The 25,361-nt window shown below is 44.1% G+C and overlaps 1 protein-coding gene across 4 annotated transcripts in view; it reads left to right on the top strand.

The window, feature by feature from the left end:
* The first annotated feature begins 377 nt into the window (after positions 1–377).
* dusp8a (dual specificity phosphatase 8a) overlaps positions 378–25,361 on the top strand; it is a 43,931-nt gene continuing 18,947 nt past the window's right edge. Inside the window, exons 1-3 of one of the 4 annotated variants that reach the window (XM_019263088.2) lie at positions 378–786; positions 6,791–7,205; positions 17,329–17,467. In XM_019263088.2, coding sequence (XP_019118633.1) covers positions 6,969–7,205; positions 17,329–17,467 — 376 coding nt within the window. In that variant the 5' untranslated portion in view covers positions 378–786; positions 6,791–6,968. Of the gene's footprint in view, positions 791–967; positions 1,104–4,301; positions 4,467–6,790; positions 7,206–17,328; positions 17,468–25,361 lie in introns of those variants that run through there. The other 3 variants (XM_019263089.2, XM_010732754.3, XM_019263090.2) reach the window with 3 other exon arrangements.

Raw genomic sequence — 25,361 nt, 5'->3', positions numbered from 1 at the left:
TAATTTTCTGCTAATCTATGTAACCCATAGTGACATTCTATTAGTAAAGAAACTATTATTAGCACAATATAAAGCTGAATAGCTTGAAAACAATCACTTTAAGTATCACTGGCTCCTGTTCATCATGGTGACAGCGCTCTTCATGAGCGCGTCTCCTTTAAAAACCTCGGACTGGCCCTTTAATCCGCGGATCAGAGCGCTGACGTCACCCAGCCCCTGAGCCGTGTGCGCTGATTGGCTGGAGGTGACGTCAACCTCATACCCCCCTCCTCCCCCTCCTCCTCCTCTCTCGCCTGAACCATGACCTCATCGCTTTAGTTCAAGAAAGTGCTAAAGTGCACCTTCTGTAACTAACCCCCCCCTCCTCCTCTTCCTCCTCCCCAACACACACACACACACACTACCCGTTTTAGCTATAACCTAGCCTAGCAGAGCTAATCTACCCCTGCACGAGCCGACCACGTATCCAGGTCAGTTTAACGGCTGGAGGAAGCGGTTTGTAGCCTGTCCTCGCGCTTTCATGTCTCGTTTGTTCCTGGCGCTGTCACCCGCTCGTGTCAGCTGTACTGCTGTCCTCCCCCCCCCACACACCTCCTCCTCCTCCTCCACACCCCCACCCTTACCCCCCCTCCAGCGCTCGCGCGCGCTACACAGCCAGGTAAACACCGGTCAGCCTGATGAAGACACGGCCGCCGCCTCCGCCGCCGCTGCTGCCGCCGCTGTCAACCTTCACACATGAAGGCCAGGTGAATAACACACAAGGAGCCGCGTGGAGCAGCCCCTGAGGTAGGTGAGTGTTTGTGCGAGCGTTTGTATCGATTAGTAGAAACGTGAAACGCTGTTACTAAGTGCGTTGCTACCCGCAGAGCTAACGTTAGCAGCGGCGGTTGTTCGCTACTGTATCTGCGCTCGCGCCCCCCCCCAGACCGCTGCTGCTGCTGCGGCGGCGAGTCCGTCAGCGCGTGCACCTCCTCCCCCGCCCCCCTCCGACATCTGCGCGCCCGTCTCATAATGGGAATTAAACTCGCCCAGGCTGAAGTTATCGATCCTTATATTTTTAAACAAACATCCGATCTGAGTGTTTCCGTCCCGCCACTTTAAAGGTAGGCAGATCTCAGTTTTTTTTTATTTTATTTGCTCGCTTATTATCATCATCATCACCAGCATCATCATCACAGCCTGTCCGATAAATGGAGGGGTACATTTTCGCATGCATATCCACGCGTCATAACAACACAAGGGCTAGGTTTCCCACTCAAAACAACGCGCAGTCGAGCCTCTCCACAAACCTGTATTTTAACATTGCTTGATGCTGATTGTGCAACCTTTGTAAAGGCAATGGCCGCTGTCCGCATTGTGTTTCTATTCTTATTTCTAATCTAGGTCGGTTTATTATAGTGCGCTACAAGCGCACTCACCCTCCGTCATTGTTATTAACGTTACCAAAACAGGCCACCATGTCCCGTCTTTTTCTTTGTCACGATGTCTGAGGATGTGCATTTTAAGGATTTTTATTCATTCACAGTTTTCAAGGCTCATTTTCTCTAAGTATTGTTTGCATCAATATCCATGTCGTAATTATTGTTATTGTAGTCCAGGGTAGTCCCTGTTTGTTATCTGACCCCGCAATTTGCAGCAGCCCATTGGAGGAGTATTGATTAAAGGCACCAGAAGGCTTTATACCTGGTTATGTTGTTTACAGTATGATGATGTTTCTGCTCCAACCGACCAGGAATTGATTTTTCCAGATTACATGATCACTGTAACAGGATCACTCATATTGCACTGCTATTTTTTCCCATGTATGCGATTCCTGTATTACACACACACACACACCAGGCATGTCATTCACCCTATTTGTGATGAACACATTTATTATTTATGTCCAGCTGCTCAAATATATTGCTATCAATCACATGTAGTAGCTGTTCATAAATAAGAGTTTGGTCAACACTGGATTTGGATGTTATTATCTGATTGTTGTGCCTGTACTGGGGCATGGTAGTTGATCTCTGAGTTGAAGTCGAGCTGAGACAATGAATCTATTAGTTTACTGACAGGAAATTAATTTATCCATTTTCTAATTCCTGTTTCTCACTTGGATTTCAATGGGGTTTTATTCTGTCTGTGGGTTAGTCACACAAAACACAACCTATGCAGCCCCTAATCCGGCAGCATTTTCATATCAACATACCTTAATTCTCCCCTTGCTCCCCTCCACCGCTGACTCTATAATCCTATCAGCAGCCCTGTGTTGATGGTGTTAGCCTGAAAACCTGCGCAGTCCCTTTTTTGTGGTCGCATTTTAAAGCATGAATGACGCACACGCTGTAAAGACACGGTGCGTAAACAAAAGCACATGCAAACTTTTAGCTCATGAGAGAGTCTGCGGCACAGAATAAAGGGCATGAGATGCTCCTGTGACGTAATTGTTTGTGGTCTAAACAAACAACTTGTGTCTGTCATTGTGTGAAACTACGAGGCAGCTTCATATCAGTGTACTAAAGGCTCTAGCCACAGGTGACGTTATGCAGGGAGTTAATGAATAACCTGGATGGTATTACCTCAGTGTTGGTTGCCCTCCAGTTGCTCTCTTTGTGTTTGCCTCCCTCCCTGATGTCTGATATGGCATCATTGAGCTGGCCCATCATGCTTAGCTTATGGTTTTGTGTAAAGGACCTATGAATACATCTGCATGGATTATCCATTTTATGGAGACAAAGTTACTTCCCTAACTTTGTTTTATTGTGCTGTTACAAAGTTTTATTATCAGTCTTTTGTTATGAGCTGTAAGGAGAGAAGCAGTAAAGTCTGTTGATGATTTGTGTGACTACATTCGACTTGACAAGCCAGGGGAAAATCTGCACATCTCCGGCATTTCCTCTTTAGCTAGAAAACAACGTGTTGAAGTCAGTTTAAACACGCATGCTTCTAAATGTGGAAATAACAATTATTTCTTATCTTATCTAGTCAGCTATTGAGTCGAGTATGATTAATAAAAGTCGATAAGGTATCACCTGTTTTTTTATGAATTTGAAGTGCAGGTAAGACACAAGTATCAGTACCCCAACCACAGGGAAAGTATGAAGGAAGTATAACATTTCACTTCCTTCATACTTTCATGTGTACGCTCTGTATAAATACAGGCTTCTCATCCATATCTTTAGAGATGCGCAACTGAAAGTTTCAGTACTTCGGAGGCACTGTAGGTAAATTCAGATATTCAAATTCTCCAACTACATGGAAAAAGCCGGACCAGAATGGACCAGTCGATCTGGTTCTTCTGCCTCACACCAACAGGTAAGGTGTAATTGCATTTATTCAACTTTAAGGAGGTGCACACATGCCTACATCTTTTGTCCACGTGCACTTGTTGCACATCAACTTGTGTTTTTGGAAGAAGCAGCCAGTACGATGTTGTCCTTCATACGTCTCAGGACAAATTTAGGAAAGAAGAGTGATGCTAAATTTGCTTTCTCAGACGAGTAGAATGGGACCAGACCAAATCTCGGAAATATTTTGAATATTAATATCAAACATGGCACCTTGAAGATTGTAAAATCTAATAATGCTGATGTATTCACACAGCTCAAGTTGAGAGTATCTCTTCTACAAGTGTACACACTGTCATTTTTAGCCCTCTCCCCTCTTCTATCCTGATCCAGCGTCAGCACCAGTAGCATCCCATCACCATCACCCTCCCCGTGCCCCCTGCTCACCCCAACCGGGCTGTTTCTATGGCAACAACAGAATCTGCTCCGGGCCTATACACACTGTCTCTGTCTCTTCGCTTTCTCTCCTCTCAGCTTGTTTTCCTCTGTTCAGCCTCACAGCGAGCGAGCGAGCTTCTGGCTGCCGCTTATTTTAGTTTGAGGAGCTTGTTTGTTTTTGCTCCCTATTGTTTTTGCCTGGATGCAAGATGGAGGAAGAAAGGTGGTTTTTGCATAAAGGGGGGTCGGTTTGTGGTTGTTATGCTGAGTAAGCATGCTGAGGATTGTGCTTCCTCTCTGTCTCATTCATCATCTTATTTCTCTCCCTTTCCATATTCTGATATTGTCCTGTCTCTGTCTCTTTCTCTGTTGCCTTTACTTCCTCCTGTCATCTTCCTGTTCTTGTGCACACAAATAGTGTCCGCAAGGTTACCGGATGATGATTGTCTACCAGCCCAGAAAGGTGCAGAGCACCAGTCTCTCCCTCTCGCTACCGTCACACATGTAAACCTGCACACTCCTCCCCGTCCCTGTTCGCTGCACAAGAGCAAGAAAGAGAGTGATAGAGGAGAGGAAGGAGGGATTCAGAGAGAAAAAGCATGAGAGGCTGGGCGGGTGGGAGAGCAGTCGCCATTAGACATATGCAGCGTCAGATGTTGTGCTCAGCAGCAGGAGGGAAAAAGAGGGGAAAAAAGATTCACACCCCTGGACGTTGTGTTGTTAGCTGGTCGGCTAAAGGGCTCCGCGCCATAAAAGGTATGGTACAACAGGTGATGGGGCAGGTCGTAATGTGGCGGGGGCTGTTTGTGGTAGAGGAGCACTGGCATTGCTGCTATCCTTAGTATTCCTGCATCATTGGAAAAGTGGGTAAATGTCACTGTGTCAAGTATGCTCGTGTGCTGCGTAAAAATTGTGCTTTGCTTAAAGATTTAATGCAGAAATCCACATTCAATCATCACTATGACAACAGAGAGATTAAACTAGATTAACTGGATTACGTTTTATTTGTTTTATAAGATGCACTATGTTCACCTTGAATTTTTTTTGTCTGGCTTGACTATCTTATATTTTATATAACTAAGATTTGTCTGTTATGGCTTGTTTGTGTTGCACATGCCTTAACTGTACAGTAGTTACTTTCTGATACAGCAGCTGTTTGGCTGTGTTTACGGTGCAGACAGTTGTTACTGTCTATCTAGATTTTCTTCCATGTTTCTGTGCTGCTGCGCTTGCATCAGGCAGGTTGCCAGGCAGCAACAGCATGTGTACATCTATGTTCAGGCTTGGCCTGCAGCCTGCAGAAGACATACGATGATCGAGTCCACATCCACGTCTTAGGTTTGGTGCAATCTGCAAGTTAGCTTATGTAAATGTTCTCTCTCTCTCTCTGTCACTCATTTTCTCATTTTCTTTCAAGCGGACTGTTTCTCTTTATCTCTTTCCTTCACGATTGTCCACCCTTACCTTGAGCCGGCTGAGTTGCTAGGCTGGAGAGATCCTCACTGAAAAACATCCTTTGTTACCTCAACACTCCTCTCTCCCCTCCCTCCTCACTCCTTCCCCTCCCTCCACGGCAGTAGTGTCAGAACAGAGGTGAAAAGTTGCAGAGCTGAGCTGCCTGGGCATCTTCCCAAGACACTACTGATCAGAAGACCCAGTTTCTCCACATCTCCTCTCTCTCAGTCTCTGTTTTCTCGCCCACCATCTCACCACTGTTCTGGTGTACAAAATGTTTCATGCTTCTGTTTCTCATCGCCTACATAAAGTTTTTTTTTTTTTTTTTTTGCTTTCCATTTCCCCCTGTCATTTCCCCTCTTTAATTGTATTCTTTGCGAATGTGTGATTATTGTGCGATAGTGTTTGTGTTTTTCTGCTTTATCTCCCTCCGCTATCTGCTTGTACATCACTGTCTGTCACACTCTCCCTTTTTAGCCGAGGTTTAAACCTCCATTTAGGCTTTGGGGTAAATGAGAGGAGGCCCATTCATATTTCATGACACCGTGTGCCTGTAGATGAATAAAACAACATGACTGCATTCACATTCTGACCTTCTCACTTGTCGCGTGACACCCCGTTGACCAAGGAAATGGTCCTCAACAGGATCAGGACCTCACTCAGGGGCCTTATAAATATATATTCTCTCCCAACTAATGGCACAGTGGATTTTATAAGGGTCGTATTTAGCCTAGCGCACTTTTTCTCACACACATACAAGTCATGGATCTTCCAGCACTGATAAATGATTGTATGTGTGTGTGTGTCTTGCGTCTAATGTACAAGTGCTGTGGTGAACGTGACTGGGAGGAGATCACTGTGATTAGTAGTGATGGATAGGAGGAGGCAGTTCGTCGTTTAGGGGCGTCTCTCTTTAACACACACACACACACACAAACGCACACTCGCCTTCACACACAGACATACACAGGATGTCACACAGGCCTGTTTGCCTGTGTCCAGACCTGCTCTCTGAATTCCCCTTGCTTAATTTATCTCACGCCCTCAGTTTCCTGTTTCATGAGCTGCCACACAAGAGACCCCCGATCAACAGCAACCAACCTTAACACACACTTGTACACGCACGCACACACATGCTTTTTTATTGTTGTGCATGTCTAACTTAAGTCTTCGGCTTTGTGTTTGGATGTGTGATACTTGTCAGATCTCAGAGCTGATAAGTCCCGGCGGGCGATCCGGTTGGCTTTTAAGGCTTTAAATAACTTTTATATTCGTGTTTAGCATTGTAGCTATTTTTAATATTCAGAGTCCTCAAAGTCTGACAGTAAAACATAATACAAATGCACAAAAATACAATGTGCACTTTGTGGTTTGGAAATTAATCTGTCATCGTCGCTTTGTAGCCGTGTGGTTTGACTGATTTTATTTGTTGCACTTGGAATGAGTAGACTAAAACTCAGGACAAGAGGTGCTCGAGCCCTTGATGTCTGATCATCAGCTGTCAGTGTCACTGCAGGCCAATAATAGACCATCAGATCAGACCATTAAATGCCATAATTTCCTCAGAGAGTGTGATTCTTTTCTAACTGTTACATTTTCTTCTCCATTTGTCTTCTTATTTTCAGGCACCATGGATCTCTCAGCACCTGCTCCGGTGGTAGCCCTCCTCCTCCGCTGACCTCAACTCCTCCTCCCCATCTCTTCTCTACCTTTCCCTCTTTCAACTACCCCTCTTCCTCCGCACCCCCATCCCTTACTACCTCACGTCAGTGACCCAGGGTGATCATTCCGCCCTCCTACAACATGGCAGGAGAGAAAGGGCCGACTAAGCGAAGCGCCATGGACATCAAGCGCCTGGCGAGCCTCATCCAGAGAGGAACTGGACGTTTGCTGGTGATTGACAGCAGGACATTTTCTGAGTACAATGCGTCGCACGTACAAGGTGCGGTCAACGTCTGCTGTTCCAAGCTGGTGAAGAGACGACTGCAGCAGGACAAGGTGTCTGTCACTGAGCTGCTGCAACCAAACGGCAAGGTGAAGGTGAGTCAAAGCTGCCTGGCAGTTACTTTTTGGATGGTAGGATGTGATGGCAGTGATTAGAAAGACTTGTCTTTAAGACACTGGATCCCTACCAGTTTAATAATACAACACATAATCCAGCTAAGTTGTCAACTTTCCACTGTTACAAATCAACCATCCACTGTCAAAACGCTGTATATTGAAAGTCTCTTCTTTTAACAGGAAAAACCTTTTCCCAGAATAAAACACATTTTTCTTCGCATTTCAAATGGCTTTGAGTTGATAAACTCTTCGTTGTATTTTTGTTTTAACATTATGCACACAAACATAACACGATCAGTGAATACGATGTTTTAGGTCTGGGCGAAGATGAGCGAGAAGGTGGGGGCCTGCACACATAACATAACACTAGCATCCAGCATAACGCTGGATTTAGGTCCAGTTTTGTTTGTGTGTAACCTTCTAAGTTAATTTTCCAAAATATATATCAAGTATATTCATTAGGAAAATGAATGCACATGTCATAGCATCGTTATGCATTTTACTCTGCCAATTGGGATCCCAATAAAAAGAAAATGTGATTATTTCACTTTAAAATGCACAGGTACTAAGTTGACTTTGGGGATTTAGAAGATTTTCATGTGACATACAGAAACAAAATTTGACACTTCTCTCGCAAATGAGGGTTGGGAGTAGTGGTGCATTTACAGCACAGTGTGTTGGAACGAGTCAGCATAATTTTGCTTGTTTCGGCAGAAGCAGCAGAAGCACCGCGGGAATGCAAAGCACAAATGCAGCAGGGACTTCTGTGACAAAATGTATAAAATGGAGTTTTAATCCTGAGCCTCAGAACATCTCTGTGTTCAAGGGCTAATGTTTAGGATATACCCTTCTATACTACAGCAGTAAAGCAATGTTCTGTGTGTCATGTATGTAATAGAGATGAAGTACACTATGTGTTCTTTGTTATTCAGAGATGAGGCAGATACATCTAGTTGTGATAGTAATAGCAAAGACTTTCCTTTAACCAGAGGTCTCAGATTCAAGTTACCATGTCAACAATTGTCCACCCTGTTTGAAGTGTCCTTCAGCAAGACGGTGACTCCCTAACATCTCCATGAGTTCCTCAGAACATTTCCAGCAGCTTGACCCGTGTTTCGCTGCAGTTCTAGATTTGCCTCCTCTGCGCTAACCAAAGTCTGCACCACGTCAGTGGCTGCTATATTTGGCGGGCAGGCGCGCGTACTGTAAGTTTGTCGCTTATCAGTGGCCCTGAAATCGGATCCTCGCGTTTTCCATGACTTCTCCTACGAATATGACAGCCTTTTTTCCATGGCCTGTCCAGTCGTGGCACGCTGTCTCCTGTATTTTTAGTCGCTGTGTGAAACTGAAGGAACTCTGAGAGGGGAAACCTAAGCACGGAGGGGGTGGAAGTTTGTGTTTTATGTGTGGGATGTGTTTTGTGCTCTCATGTAGTTCGTGTGTGCGTATGTCAACCAACCGTTCTATGCTATTGGACAAAGCTGTGGAGAAAGCTGCACTCATTCTCCTGTTATTTTTAGACATTTAGTCGACTTTTAACCGGGTTACACCCAATGCAATAAAATGCTGATTCACCAACCTATGACACATAACAGGTGTTTGAAATTCTTTTCTTAGGTGTGACACGTTAAGTTTGAAGGGCACTCCATGAGATGCTTTTGTTTGCTTTTTTGTCTTACTATCTGATTGCCAAGAGCAGGTGAGTATGATCTGCAACACATCTCATTCTGTTGAACCTGCTTATGAATGAGATGTATTACCTGCTCTCATTTTATCATTTATGGATACTATATCAGTCCCCAGAGTTGCAGAGAACAAACTGACTCTGTATTTCCATTTGGTGCACAGCTTTAATCGTCAAAAACACACCCTGCTCACCAAATGTGCTAATTATACATTATTGCTTTAGATTATTGCTTTGCTACTCCTGTTGGATTACACTTAACGCTTGTAGGTGACTGACACTTTCCTTATGGTCAGATTGTAAAAATGGAGGAGAACTGTGGATTATTGTTACTTTCTCAAGTCAAATGACCTTCAGTTCAGCTAATAGCGTCTGTATAATTGGTACATTGGCAGAGAGTCCTCACACGCCTGCTTTCTCTCACCGACTCTCTGTTATACCAATTAGTTTTAATTCAGCTTTATTGCATGGGCTTCTGGCATTGAAACCCACATGCCTTTCTTCTCACTCAAAATTTACCACTATTAACTGGACAAGAATCTTGTATAATGCCTCTTGTATAATGAGGCCTGCCAGTCTAAATTACATGTACCTCTGTGCCTGAAACTACGCGGGAGACGGCGTATCTCATGACCCATTCCGGCCGATCCACTTTTGCTCACATATTTTGGATTGCGATGACGCATGCTCTTGTAGGGCTGCTCTTCTAATACATGCATGTAGGCATAAAAAGAAAATAAAAGCTGCAGCTGGTGAGCTGTGAAGTATAAGAGGTTTTGGATCTAATCAGACTTTGAGTTTTATTACTTGAGTCAGTGCAGCAAGCTTGAGTGTGTTTCTTTGCTGGGCCTATTGGGTCTGTCTCTGTGTGGGGCCCTATGGTTGACCGGTCTCACACTGTGGCACCCCAGAGAGCCATGCTTCCTGAATCCTCTCACTTTCGATCTCTGTCTGTCTGTCTTTCTCCCATAGCTTGCAGCATCCTTCATCATTTATTCCTTTTACCTCTCTTCTTCCTCTCTCTATCTAAGGTTGCCCCATCTCTAGGTTTGTTATTATCCATTCCCCACCCCCAGTAAAGAGGATAAGGCTTGCGATTAATGCTAGGCTGGATAAAGCTGGAACTAGCCGTGTGAGAGAGGAGGGCCCGACGGACCCAGACTCTTTTGTTATTGGCTAAGCATGACATCATCCCTTTTGTGCGACCACTGGCAGGCCGCGGGCTGGGCACGTGCAGACTGGCTGTGTGGTGTTAAAGCCGGCTCCCAGCTAACCCCTCACACACACACACACACACACACACACCCTCCTCTCTACCCCCCACATGGCTCTGAGCATCGCCAGGAGCCGCCTCAGCCAGCCAAGACAGCAAAGGACACCATTGTGACTCTTTGTTGGGGAAGTGAATGCAGGAAGCGGGAGAGCAGCACTGTGGGTATTCACGGATGGGCTGCTGCCTCCGCCTCCTCCTCGGCTGCCTCCCGCCTCACATCCCATTGAGCACTAATAGCCTGCGTCCCCCAAGGCGCTGCACTCACCCTCTTTCATAGAAGCTCCCAACGCTTCAGTTAACTGAGCTGAATGAACATCCATGACCAGCACAGCAGTAGCAATCAAAATGGTGTCCTCTTTCTTCTCCCTTTCACATTCCATCCCTTCATAACCTCTTTATTAATGCCGTCTATTAATGTGGGTCAGCAAGAGCTGGATACAGTAGGTTAGGTGGTGGTGGACCTCTGCTGGGAGAGGGATGGCACAGGCTTCGTTGGGAATGGGGCTTCCTCGTGCCTTTTCTGACAGGCTGGAGGGCAGGCGGCTGGTTTCTTGGCTTAAACCTGACTAATCCCTGCTGCTGTGGCGAGGACAGCCGTCCTGACAGATGGACCAGAGGTTTTTGCTACCGGGAGCCAGCCTGGGGAAGCACCCTTCCTATGGAGGGCAGACAGAAAGATGATCTACCCACTTCTTGTTGAACTCGGTTTTGACAGGTCCTGTTGTTCTTTAGCCATGCCCCCTTTTGCATAAATTAAGTTGACGTAATCATCCAGCTGCATAAATTATCATATTTTTATAAAAGAAATTGAGGTAATATTCCCGCTGCATAAATTAGCATATGTTTATAACTAAAGATGACGTAATGTTTCTCACGGTATGAATTAGCATATGTTTAGATGTTTGGTCACGTGAGAATGATGTATGGCTATTTTGTGAGTAAGTTGCTGGGGTGTTATGTTTGGGAGCTGGGGTATTATTTTCACAATAATAATAACGGATGAGAGAAATTCTCTCACCATGTGGTCGGAGACATCAGGTACCTGTGAAACGCGTATCTGAGAACCATCTGACCTCTATAAATGACTTAGGGGACAGAGATATCAGAGCAGCCTCACATGATCACTTTAACACTCATACAGTTAGACGTATCTTTGCCGTTCCCCCTCTGGGAGATGTTCCCAATATTGCTACATTTTATCGGGATGCGAAAGGGATAATCAGAGAGTTGGTTGACAAGGCATTACCACGGGCTAACTGCAACAATGTGATACAGTTGGAGGTGGTGGGTGAAAATGTACGGAAATATGGTGTCGTTGATGATCAAGGTGCTAATGTTCTACCGGTTTTTGAAGGTTTGCTTGACAGAGTTTGACAAGAAGTGGGTAGATCCTTTCTCCGCAGACCTTGGATGAATGGAACCCAGCAGCGTACTCATGGAGACAGACGTTACTCTTGGCTGTGAATGGAAATTAAATATTTAAAAACCACGTCTTAGAAGGCTTTATTTTGTAGTACACAAATAGAGCATTAAATTTGCCTGTGATTCGACATTTATGATTTTTAAGACTGGCTTAGTGACCTAATTAAGTGGATCGGGTATAAACCAGATGTGGCTAATCCACATTATCGTTAGTGTTCTTGTAAAACTTTGTTGTTCCTCTCACAAAATCAGATTACAATGAGCTCCACACAGTGTGGTTCTGTTGTTTTTAACTGTATAAACTAAAAGATTAATTGAGAAAAATAATCAGCAGGTCGTTATTTGTAATGCTCTAATGCTTTGTTACTTTGTAACAGTGGAATAGCACATACGTGGTTAATTATTTGTGCTCTTGTTAGTATGTCTTCAAGTGTTACAGTATATACCAACATGATAATGATAATGAATGGTAGCCCAAATGTTGTTTTTTTTGTTCTAATGGCCATGTAGTAATAAAGAGAGCCAGACGATGGGTCTGTGATCTTGTCTATGATTTTAATTGGTAGGATTGGCTGAGTGCCCTGCTGTCAAGCACAAGGGGACTCGGCACGTGCCCAACTAATGCATTTATGCAAAGTAGAAGACCTCCATCAATTCCAGTTTTGACACACCCTAAGTCCTGTTTATCCTTCTTGGAAGTGTGCTGGCTGTAACAGCACATGATGGGAAATTCATGGCTAATTTTGAAGAAACAAAGGCGAGTATTCCCGAGGTTGAGTAAGAATAAACTACATTGCCTGTTATCTAAGTGTCAGACACAGGGCAAAGATCCACATAAGTGTTTCAAGTGTCATCCGCCTTAACGGTAGCAGCAGAACTGAGAACTTAGTTGATGACTCATTGTGTGGATTTTTTCCCAGATTACCCAGAGGGCAAACACAGGGAATTTTTTTGTATGTTTCATTCACATTTTTCCTAATGCCAAGTTCAAACAAAGACACTGTAGCTGGCGGTGTTTTTTTCGACAGAGCCGGATATGTCATGTGTTTGCTTTGATGAAGTCATGACATGAATCATTGTTTGCTTTAAAGAACTTACTGTTTGACATAGACGCACTCACACACTGTGTATAGTTTCAGACCTAACCTACTGAACCATGAAGGACTGTGGAAGTTTATGTAAAAATGTATTTTTAAGATCATGGGCTGAAAATGGAAAAATTCACAGATGATGTTCAGATATGAAATGTGGCTTTCATTATTTGTGAAGATGACGTTGTATAACCGGATCTACAGCATGTGACAGAAATTGTCTACTACGTAATTGGCTAGAGGCATTACTTATGTGGGGAATGTGGTGTGTGTGTGTGTGTGTGTGTGTGTGTGTGTGTGTGTGTGTGTGTGTGTGTGTGTGTGTGTGTGTGTTTTAAAGGTGCTCTGACATTAGGGGTGTGAGGGTGTGACCAGATCAGATGACCAGATCTCTGAAGCGATCATTGATGACCTCACACTGCACATGCACAGAGGCATCAGGGACTTTCACCACCCTGCCACATCCTTGTCTGACACACACACACACACACACACACAGTTTAACAGTGTACTTTTGAGGACTTTCCACTAACAAGATTAATTTCCCATTCCTTAATCATCTATGTAAATGTAAACACCATGCTAGTTGCTAGTTTTAAACACAAACCTGAACCTGCTGCCTAAACCCAGAACTATAAACTACTTTTTAATTGGTCCTCATAAGGATAGAAGCACAGGGACACACATCACACCTACACACACATGGAAATGGCAGCTGTCAGTGCCAGTCAATGACATCATCTGGCCTCAGGCTGGTATCTTTACAGCGGCGAGTGGTATATGTCGCACCCTGTATCTTAAACTGACACATCAACTGCTCGAAGAGACCTGTTTCAGCAGGTCCTCTATGTAACGGATTTCGTATCATGTGTTGTTTTGGGAGTGCCCAACCTTTAAGCTTCAGATTCAGATTTACATAATAAGTCTAGTCAAAATGTGCCTTTAAATTAAGCAAAAGCAGGGGAATGAAGGTGTGATATGTACAGTATGTATGAAGTTTGTGAACAGATGTAAAAGCACATGGTCTGACTCTTGTGTCCTTGTTAAAAACAATCTTGGCATCAAAATGCAAAGTGTATTTTATTCCCCAGCTTTACATTCACAGTAAGAGCTTGAAACACGGTTAAGCTGAAGCGAGTTCATACTGCATTGGACTTGTTTTCTGTGGGACATCCCAGAGAGGACACACACACTGAAAGGACCTAGACTGTGCTTCAGGAATGTGGGGCCATTTTTAGACTGTTTATGCTGATGTTGTCTCACAGGCCAGTTCACACACAAACACACACATACTGTCCCGCTCAGCACTGACCTCAGCACTGACCTTGTCACTGGTCAGTAGCACTGCTGAGGTCAGGACAAACCATGTTTCACTTTCTTACGCAAGCACTTACCATATACAGGGTGGCTGCTTTCACAATTTTTAACAGATATTGTTTGTTGCCAAGCTACCAGTCATCTATCCTTCATGGCTTGTGTGTGTGTGTGTGTGTGTGTGTGTGTGTGTGTGTGTGTGTGTGTGTGTGTGTGTGTGTGTGTGTGTGGCACCAGGACTGTCCCTACAGAGGAGCATTGACAGTGAGGCCGAGCCTTGACTCACAGCCTCGTGTCTGACCTTGTTTTCCTCCCACTCCTCTTATATTTCATAACACTGAGTTAATATAAAACATGCATACACTTCTGTCTCCAACCCAACACTTTCACTTTTTCCATTTTACTCTTTTTTTTCTCAGTTCACATAATGTAAACACTTCTTATACTGTGTTTCGTCTGCCCTGTCCGCCCATTCTCCTTGTTTCTGTCCCGCTGTGATGCCAGCCCTTAAATCCTCATGAGAAAGCTCGGGTGCAGCAGGATCATAAGCATTTGGTCTGCCAGTGCCACCTTCTGTCCCTCTTTGCACCCTCCTCCTCCCTCTTCTCCCTTTATTTACATCTGAACGTCTGGCTGCCTCAATTTACCCCCTAAACCTCTTCCTGCCCCCCCCATTTTCTTATATAACTCTGCCCCCCCCCCACTTTTCACCTCTCTTTCCACGGCCCCTCCTTTTTCCTTCTCGCTGCCAGTGGCATTCCTTGTTTACCTGCAGTGTGCATGCGTCAGAGTGCCTGGCCCAGTACAGTAGTAGTAGTGATGCTGTAGCACTGCAGAGGGACGAGGGATCTGTACTATTGCTGCAGTCAGACCGCCAGCCACACGCTTCCTCGGGTCGTTGACCTCTAACACTGCAGCAAACTCTGTGCATATCACTGAGCTGTAAGTGTAGCTTGAGCTTAAAGCAGAATCTAAAGTTTAGCTGATATTATACTATTTTTTACTATTTTTCATACACTTCTATCAGATGTAGAGGCTGCTTGTGCAGGGAAAACGTTCAGATGCGATGAGTGGAGTTGTAATTTCATCCTCTTAGCTCTAACATTGAATGAATATCATTTACTATGCATTCATTGAAAACTACAGATTAAAACTGTAATCTGTCCTTTGCAGCTGAATTTAAATACATAACATCAACAAGAACAAGAAGGATGTAGTTAGTCCAGAGAGTTAGATACTAGGTCTGTCTGCAAAATCAGGCAAAATACTCACAATTTAAATTTTTGTTAAGTTATGAGGTTGTGAAGCAGATAAATACTATGTGACTCATTGCTTGTCTCACTGTGCAGTTGACAAACAAGACCGCTGAGTATGTTGTACAGTCTGTGTGTGTAGTTATGCACGTATGTATAATTAAAGGCCTGTAATCCTCGGGCGTTCAGATCAGTCTCCCAAATTAGATTTGATCCCATTAGGATTATTAGCCGAAATTATCCAGGGTTAGTAAAGATGGAGGGTGAGGGAGATTTAAAGCAAGAAAATGGATGAATGAAGATGAACATGGACAGGTAAAGATGAAAGTTAGCAAACAAAGGGTAAACACGGGGTATTTTTAATTTGCAGTAAATTTGTGTTTTATTTGATTATATCTCTTGATAGACTATTTGTATGTAAGCAAATACTTGGCCAGGTGCAATGGCAGGTCATCCGTGTTTCTGACAAATAAGAAAGTATTTTGGTGTATTATATAACTTTAATAGTATAGTTTAATAGTAACGTTTAGAAATGACAGGAAATTAGAGGATAGAGGGATAGGGAATGGCATGCAACAAAGGTCCCCAACGAGACTGAGACTCAACAAACAGATTTTGAAGACATTAATCTTTTTAGGCATCATGGGTGTATCATCAAAACAATGTTTGAAGTCACTCATGATCAATGCTACAGATCAGCTTTTTTTATGCTTTTATGTCGGTATTGGTGCTGGATGCAGGCAGGCGGAGCTAAGCCAGTTTTTACTGGACCAGAGTTACTTGTAACCAGACTTCAGAGACTGACCTTGTGCTGTCTAAATCACCTGCATGGCTGTCTGCCCAGATACAGCTGCTCTGTAAGCAGAAAACATAATCAGGCACTCTCTATGCACACTGTGTAGCTGTGTATAGCATGAGCTATCATCACCAGTGTGCCTTTTAAGCATACAGGGAGTGAAGAAAAGATGGATGTCACGCTTAGAGAAAGTGCTGTTTTGCCTTGCAGCTAGTGTCTGTTCAATGGCACATTTTAGATGAGGGTGGTGGGCTGCATATTGAGATAAACAAAAAAAACACAGTGAGTTGTCATCCTCGTCCCTTACTCCCTCTTTGTTTTCCTCTTGCATCTCGTTCCATCTCATCTCTATCTTTCCCTGCCCCGCTACACAGCTACCCCCACCCTCTTCATCCCTCCCTTCCGCTCACCCTGATTCCTCCTCCCTCTCTCCTCTCCTGTCCAGTGGCGGTTCAATGATGCAGTGATTCATAGCTGCAGTAGGCACTGCGTGATGGTCATGTGACCAAAGCCTGCCTGACAACATGGTGAACAACACAGCCTGGGCTGGTGTGTGTGTGCGCGAGGCACATGCACATGCTCACACTCTCTCGTGCAAGCACACACAGGCGACGCATGCTCACATCTTCACATCCCTCTCACAATCTGGTTCTGATACTGACAATGATGCATTGATGGATGCCCACACCCTTCACAATATGTCGCGCTCTTATGAGTTTACTAATATCACCTGGCAAACAACAACGTCAGCAGTATCTGCACAGTAAATATTGCAGTCACAGTTACATAGTGCAACACTCAGCCCTAATGCGTTATTCATGATCCTATCCTTATCATTATAACCTCATAACTAACTCTAGAATCACCTGTAGTTCATCCTGCTCACTGTTGCAGTCTCTGGCATCGATGAATGTTTATTGTCATAACTCCCAGTGGTGTGTTTGTAAGTTCATAATGATTTTCTTACTGCTGCTTCCTGGTGCATATCAGGGCTTCAAGAGTGTTTGGTAAAACTGTCTCAGGGTCGGACAGGTTGCAGGTTTGAATCCTGCAGCAGCTCATGTAACTATGAACTACCTTTTAAGTATCAATTTTCAGGAACAGTTAGTCTGATAAAATGTATATGTTTAACCTGTTTAACCTGTGTGTGTGTGCATTTTCCAATATGCCTGTCATGTTAACTAACAAAGTCTTCCTTATTGGTACTGCATACTTTCCACATTAGAAAATAAACTCTTCTCTCTTCCTTGTTGTTTTCTCTTTGTGCAGGTGGAGCTGGGCAGGAAGCAGGAAGTGGTGGTTTATGACCAGAGCTCCAAAGAGGCGGGGCATCTGTCCAAAGACGGCTTTGTGCACATTCTCATGGGAAAGTTGGAGGGCACCTTCCACAAAGTCTCCCTGCTCACGGGTATGTGAGAGTGTTTGGAGCATGACTGTGACGATGGTGGTGCTGTTATGTTGTTGCTATGTATGTCATGTGTTATACATCTTTATATTATAATAGCTATTTTTCAGTTGCTTATTACCTGCTTGTTAAGCAGGCAGGTGTATCTCACCTTATCCCTGCTGCCTGATTTTGCTGTAGTTCCACAGTTTGGTCAGCAGATGTCCCTGATGAACACAACAAGCACTCACCTCCCCTGTCACTCGTTTTTCTAGTTGTTCCTCATTTTGAACTGGCAATGAGACGTTCACAGGTATATGTGGAGTTAGAAAGGAGAGGAGAAAAGTATAAAAGCATGTAGCCCGGATACAAAGCCTCTCTGATGACTCTTTGATGTTTAAGCTTCCCTTGAGTCGTTCTCTTACCCAACATCACTGAAATAAAGCTGAAGCTTAGCTTCAATCCTCTGGCCTTATTTACCACAGTTATTATCCTGTCATAGTGTCCACTAAGCACACTAAGACTTATAATTGAGCCCCAGCAAGACTGTTAATAGCCTCATTGAGTTAATAACATCTCGATTGCGGTGGCTGCAGCTTTTTAAAGGACGACATTGCACACCCATCCACCAGCAAAGGCTTATGAATCCGTCCCAAATGTGTCAACGCAGAAAGGAGAGCGTAATCTGCTTCAGTCAGGATTGGAAATGAGACAGCAGAGGCATGCTGTTCGGTCAAATCTCTGCTCTCTGCATCCCCACATCCCCATTCTTCTCCTGCTCCTCCTCCTCCTCCTCCTCTCAGTTCTCCGCTGGGAGATTAGTGCTTTTTCATGAGTCATTCATAGATGCCGAGGATTGCCTCAAAGCACCCAGTCTCTACAATTAGTCATAGAGATGTACTGAGTGCATGCTTAGGCTGGACACACCCGTATATACTGTTTGCACACACACACAATCATGTTGAATATCACACACACACACACACTCTTGCTGATTGTCTCTGAAAGCCAGGATTTTCCTCCTCAGCTTTTTTTTGACCAGACATCATACCCTTCTTAATGACAGACCCCTTCCATGTCAGCAGTTTTCTCCCTTTCCTCTTTATCAGTCTCCTCAGCACACACTCACTACATTTCCTCAGAAGAAAAAAAAAAAAAGCACACTTCTTCCATTTCTGTCCCTGCTTTTCTGCTGTTTCCACGACAACAGTGGCAGAGAATATTCCCCAGAAGGACTCAGCCAATGGCGTTGGCTGTTGTTTGGGTGGTTGTATTATTGGGGTCAGTGGAGCTAGCAGCCTGTGTCTGTGCATACTTGATGTTTATGTGAGTATGTATGTATGTATGTATGTTGGGAGAGGGTATTGCGTGTACATGAATGCATGCTCGCATGCATTTGCGCCTGCACGCATTTGTGCAGGATAACATGTGGGTGAGTGCTGCAGCATCGGTTTGTGTGTCAAAGGAAGCTGCAGAGTTTTCATGAGAGAGTTGGCGTGAGAAACAAGAAAGGGAAATGGTTGCCAGGGAATTTTTAAGGCTTTTGACCAGCTCATCTCATCTCAAATTATTTCAATTAACATGACATGATGCTAATTAGAAAATGTATGGGGAAAACGTTTTTAATCATGGGTGTCAGCTCTTTGTGTTACAAAGAATGTGTGAGCTCAGCTTTAGAGCCTGCACTAGTATAAGTGTGTGTGTGTGTGTGTGTGTGTGTGTGTGTGTGTGTGTGTGTGTGTGTGTGTGTGTGTGTGATAATGCCAGCCTACAGCAAGGAGACAAGTACTGAGCACACATAGAGGTCAGGCGTCATGCTGTGACAGGTTGGGCTCTTCACACACCAGCCACCTTGAGCATGTAAAGTTTTTTTAAACATCCTATTGTTGAAATGACCACACTTTTAAAGATTCAAGCTACAAACAAACCAGAAACTACTCCACCCCCTTTGTCTTCCTCCTCTGCCCTCCCTCCCCCCTCTACCTTCCTCCTTCCCACCTCTCCCCCTGCCCCTCTACTGAACCTCTGATTTATGATGCTAATAATTCCTGCGATGACTTCATATCTGACTGACGACTTATTTTCAGCCTTGTGTGTGCAGACCACACACGCACAGTCACGTCGCTGCAAATCAAGTGAGGGGGTAATGCAAGCGTACGGGGGTAGGAGGGAGGATCACATGGAGGGATAAAAAGAAAAGAATCCATAAATGGGATGGACAGGGTGAATAAAAGAATAATTGCTGAGCTTGCTGTCAGAGAGGGAGAGGATTTTCTGCCCTAACTGTTACTTATGCAGAAGCCTGCCAACGAGAGATTAGGGCACAGCTTTGCAATATAAGCTATAAGGTAGCTTTATGTTTTTGATATTTCAGAGCTACATTTTAAGGACATAAACTTTGTATAAACTCAGGGAATTGATTGCAGGAAAAATTTGGCGAATAAGCTGCTCGAATGACTTGTTACACAACCCTAGCACTTGTACTGGGAACGTATTGATCTAAAAACAATTGGTGGCTCCTCTTAGGTTTCTGTCCATTCACTAAATAATCAATAATAGAAAGCACCACTTCCTATTGATGATGTCATGGAGAAAGCTGTGTCCCAGTAGGAGAGTCATTGTTTTTGTGAATGGCGAATGACTCTCACCCTGTGTTTAGTTTGAAATCTATATTCACACAGGATGCGGTGGTGGCAGCAGTTGGAAAATGTATATGTGTGCGTGTGCATGTGAACGCATGTGTTCTTGTGGGTAATGCTTGTGTGCGTGCTCATGTTTGCGTTATTACTTCATCGACTGTGTGAAAGTGTTTGTGAGAAACATGTCTCTCTGAGGACGCCATATTTTTACCACAGCAATGATCTCACCCAGTTGGAGCTCAGGCTGATGTGTCTTGCCTTTTTCAGAGTTCTGATTTGTGTGTGTGTGTGTGTGTGTGAGATTGTGTGTATTTGCGTGTGTGTGTGTGTGTGTGTGTGTGTGTTTTTTTTTTTTTTTTTTTTTTTTTTTTTTTTTTTTTTGTCAAGGAGGAGAACATCGCTTGGTTGGAGCCAGCTGCCTCCCCAGTGGGTCTAAAGTTTGCGTGTTTCCCACCAGTCTGCAGCACACAGCCAAACCAAAGACAACACTGCCTGCTAGTGTGTAGCAAGGTGGTATGTTAGGCGATGCCAGCTGCGTAGCCATGTCATGTGTCACATGGGCTCTGATGTAAGCCTGCCAGGATGAAATGTTTTGATGTTGGCCTCTAAAAACCTCATGTTCTAGTTTTAGCAGTTACAGAGACAAATACAAAGAGAATAACAATAAAAAAAAAAACAGTGCGAGAGAGAAGAGAAAGTGTGGAATATGCACTTATGCTCTGCAGATGAAAAGAGAGTTGGATAATGGCTGCAAGATGATGGAAGGCAGTGATGAAAATGACAATGCATTTTGTTCATAGCACACATTTTGTTGAAGCACCTTGAAGAACTGATAACAGGAAATCAGTACAGCAGGGAAACAGAACAAATGCAAAAAGAGATTATAAATGGGGTTGACAAACCACACCTTAATCTCCTCTTGAACCTCCTGAACCTGTTTATGTCATGAAAGAGGAAATTTAAGGTGTGGGGGACAGGGGTGCAGGTTTGCAGGTGTGTATTTCATCCATCTAATGTGTGTGTGGTGATTACAGATGTGCAACACTGCTCTTAATCTTCCCTAGTGCCATCTGCCAGTGTTTTTTCACTGGATTACTAAAACGTCACATGACTGGGTCAAAGCGAAAGAAGAGAACAGGGCCACAGAAGAAAATGAGACAGAGATGAGGGGTGATGCCACGTGCCGGTCGTGTCGAGATTCTCTGCACTGCGGAGACTTAGATGGCAGCGTGCACATGACATCTGAGCTCTGCCTTAACTTACAGTCCTCAGAAATCATTAACACAAGGACTAAGACAGTGAGTTATTCAACATATCAGTTTTCAGAATTGATTCATCATTTCAGCCAGCAAGAAATTACAAATGTGGGGGTTCCTGCATTTTCTCTGTTTTTACGTTGTTAATAATTAATAATGCAATAATTTGAATATCTTTGGGTTTTGTACTGTTTGCCTTCTACATCTATAAACGTTACAGGTCCTCTTCCACCATGTGGAGAGGGTGAAATGAGAGGGTTGCAATCTGCAAACACACCATAAATGCCACTAAATTCTACACACAGGGTCTTTAAAGACATTCAGTATTTTCTTTCACCTAAAGACTTAAATGATTCATCCATTAATCACAAAAGGCTAATAACTAGCTGTTCATCAGTCAAGGTGATGTGTCCACAAGGTATATTCCAGATAGGCAGTGTGTGTAGCTCCGACCTTTAAACTCCATCTGTCCACAGGCTTGGTGAGACTGTGTCACATTCCACACTATGTACTAGTCTGACCAGGTTTTGTTTTTGTCATGCCGTCGCACTAAAAATAAATGTTAATATACTTGCATGCTAACTTCATTTGAGTACTCTTATTGTTGTTAAATTTGTTTCTTAGATATTCACAACAGGGAAAAAGATATGAATATTTTATGGACAGTGGTGAGACAGAAAACAGAAAATGTCTCTTTGTCAAGTTTGATCGGAAGATGCTATCCAAAGTCACCAGAGTTTGATTGATGTCATTTCTTCAATCTCAGAACCCATCGGCTTCATCTTATGTTTCTGGACTTCCAGTGCCAGCAGATATCTGAAAAATGACTTCCTCTGCAGCCCATTTAGCAAATTGATACAAATGAAAGACACATTTCTGCTAATCTCAGAGCAGATAACTTTAAAAGAGCTAATAAAAAGTGAAATCATCATCAGATGATAGCTGCTCCAAGATTGTACTTCAACCCCTGCAGTATGCCTCTTTAGAACTTTAGACTACACAACACTTTTCAGGGCCAAAATCTTGGTCCCCTTCTGACAGATTTTGTGTTCACATGCAGATATCTACTTGTATAACTGAGCTTGTACAGTACATTATGATGATGAGAGTACATAATGAAGTATTAGTACGTAGTACCTAAGTGGGACACAGGTTTTGTTTTTACAGGTAAGCATGTTAACTCCCACACCGTCAACCTGCACAGCTCAATTCAAGTATACATGATGAGACATGGCGATGACACACTGATGAGAGGTATTATGAGATGAAAGGTGCCTCTCACTCATTTTCTTTGGCTCACTCACACACACTAAAAACACACACAGGAGCTGCTGTGTAGCTCGGGGCTTTGATGAGATCAGGTTAGGGTGTGACTGCACAGACAGAGGTACAAAGGTCAACTCAGTTATGTGTCATTCTACTGTGCATTTATACAATGGGGCGGTGGCCCCTCTGTGTGTGTGTGTGTGTGTGTGTGTGTGTGTGTGTGTGTGTCCATCTGTGTATGTATGTGCATCCGAGACAAGCTGAAGAAGTGAGGTAATCGTGGGAGGCCAAATCTCACAATGCAGCCCGTTCACAGAGACATTCCAATGAGCTACATAAGGAGGTCTGTTTGTGTCAGCGCGTATGTGTGTTTGTGTGCGTCTGTGCACATGTCTGCATGAATATGTGCATATGAAGTAGTGCGTGCACGCGCATGTGGCAATGTTTGAGAGTGCACGTGTGAGAAAAAGAAAAAGACAAAACAGAAGGAGGAGAGCTATTGAGGAGATGAGGTAATACTGTGTGTGTGTGTGTGCAAGCAAGTTGGCTACATTTATGTGCGTTTGTGTCAGTCAGAGTGTGTGTGGTCGTTCAGTGAGATCGGCCGTCATGCTGACCTGTGCCGTGTTCGTCAGCCTCCTCAGAGCTCAAAGTCTCACTTTACGGTTTCTTCTTCTCCTTCTGGATTCCAGCAGGAAGTCTCCACATCCTCTGAACCAGCCTGAGGAGAGAAAGCCACCACAACTTCTGCCAGAACAAACACACACACACGTGCATGCACACCTGCCTGTAGAGTTGTAAAGTGCAACTGCGTGCTGCGTGACACGGATCGCTAATTTTATGTAATTAGAAACCGACAAACAAAAGAAAGAAAACCAACCAAAAGAAGGTGTCGTCTTTTTGCTGCTGTGCATTCGCTTGGTGGCCCAAAAAAGGTGGTGCCTGCATCTGTAGTCACTGTAAACACCGCCATCTCAAGTCCTGATAGGGCTCATAAATTGTCGTAGATGCCTGTGTGATGGAGATCAGGTTGACATGATCAATTGACGTTTACCACTCTGTGCCTCCGGGTTGTTGTGATTGGCCACAGTGCAGGTCAGAGAGGTGCACATCAATCACAGCGGTGTGCTTGAGGTCCATGTTCTACCTTCCTCCATCCTTTCCTCCTTCCACGTTCTCTATCACTCCCCTGTCTTAACCTCCCAAGCTGCCCTCTCTTCACCTCCTTGCCCCATTCTCTCCCCATCTGCCTCCGCCTATATCTGACCCCTCTCCATTACGCCGTGGGGAGCTCCAGCAGATCAATGATTTCATTGAGAAGGAGCCAGTGGTGCCATTAGGAGGTGAGCTCACCTTCCCCGGGGAGATTGGACACATTATTCTCAATGACCTCGCCTTTCCTCTCCATCCCTCCTTCCATGTCTCCTTCAGCCCCTTTACCTTCCCCCTCTATTTCTTCCTCTCTTTTCCCTTCTCCTCCTCCCTCACTCCTCTCTTCTGTTTCACGGTGCTGAGAACAGAGCACTATTTTTAGGCCCAGACTCCTGCGGTCGTCACATCTGGCGCCAGTGGCCTCTGTGCTCTCACCCTGGCCTGTAGATACACAAACACACACAAGGACACACACACACACACACACACACACACACACACACCCACACAGCCCCACCCCAGCCAGCACCAAGGGAGCACAAAGGTCAAAGAAAATGGCCTACAAAAATATCTATGACCTCACCTCCTTGCTCTGAAAAGTGTTACAGACTCTGAGAAGCCTTTGAGCTACGCAGTGACATAACACTCTGTTTTTCTGCCAACGGTCACTGTGCAGGTATGTAACAAGCTCCTTTTTTTAGGTGCACACCTTGATGAAGTATTGTGCGAATGCTGAACTCACACACACTCCTGCAAGCAAACAAATGCATGCACATATGGACAGACATACACACACACACACACTTATAATATGGTAACAGGGCCCAGAGGAGGCCTGTACTGAGTTTTATGTAACAATGTTCTGTTTCTGCCAGTATTCTCACCCCCCTCCCTCGTCTGTCTCATTGGCCTCACATGATGAGCTTGATGTCATTTTCCCCTTCTTTCCCTCAAAACCAGAGAACAAAAACAGGCCAGCGTGTGTGTGTGTGTGTGTGTGTGTGTGTGTGTGTGTGTGTGTGTGTGTGTGTGTGTGTGTGTGTATGTGAGCCGTTGCCAAATGTTTCCACCATGACGTGATCTCACTGCTCTGCTTGCCTCCTGCTCCTCTTCCCCTTCTCCTCCATCACTCAGAGTCCCTTGCTGGCTCGTAGGGCCACACACACATACACACACAGAAGTGAAACACAGTTGTACGTATATGCTCTAGCATGCAAAGAAAGAGACATTCAGACTTTCTCTCTCCCATGCACGCACAGGAGATGTGCATGAATCTCAGTTTTGCAGATAAAGATTAGAGCTACAGACGTCAGTTCAGACAATTGCACGCACAATATTTGAGGTTAGATCTGGATAAAGGTAAAGCGACTACCTTCTCTGTTGATATGTTACTATATTCGATGCATACCTAATGAACAACATGTAATATTATGACTGCAAACTCATAAAACAAGTGACAAATTCAAATCATAATTCCCCATTCATAGGCATAGAGAAGTAAGTCTTGTTACTTCCTTTTAAAGTATTGTAACATGACCTTTTTGTATAGTAGGTCACATTAATTACTAAATATTCACGATAGACTAATTGTGAGTCCTAAAAAGT

Source organism: Larimichthys crocea, chromosome XXI (genome assembly GCF_000972845.2).
Source record: "Larimichthys crocea isolate SSNF chromosome XXI, L_crocea_2.0, whole genome shotgun sequence".
In the NCBI taxonomy this organism is placed as follows: Eukaryota; Metazoa; Chordata; class Actinopteri; family Sciaenidae; genus Larimichthys; species Larimichthys crocea.
This window is presented reverse-complemented; position numbering and strand designations above follow the sequence as displayed.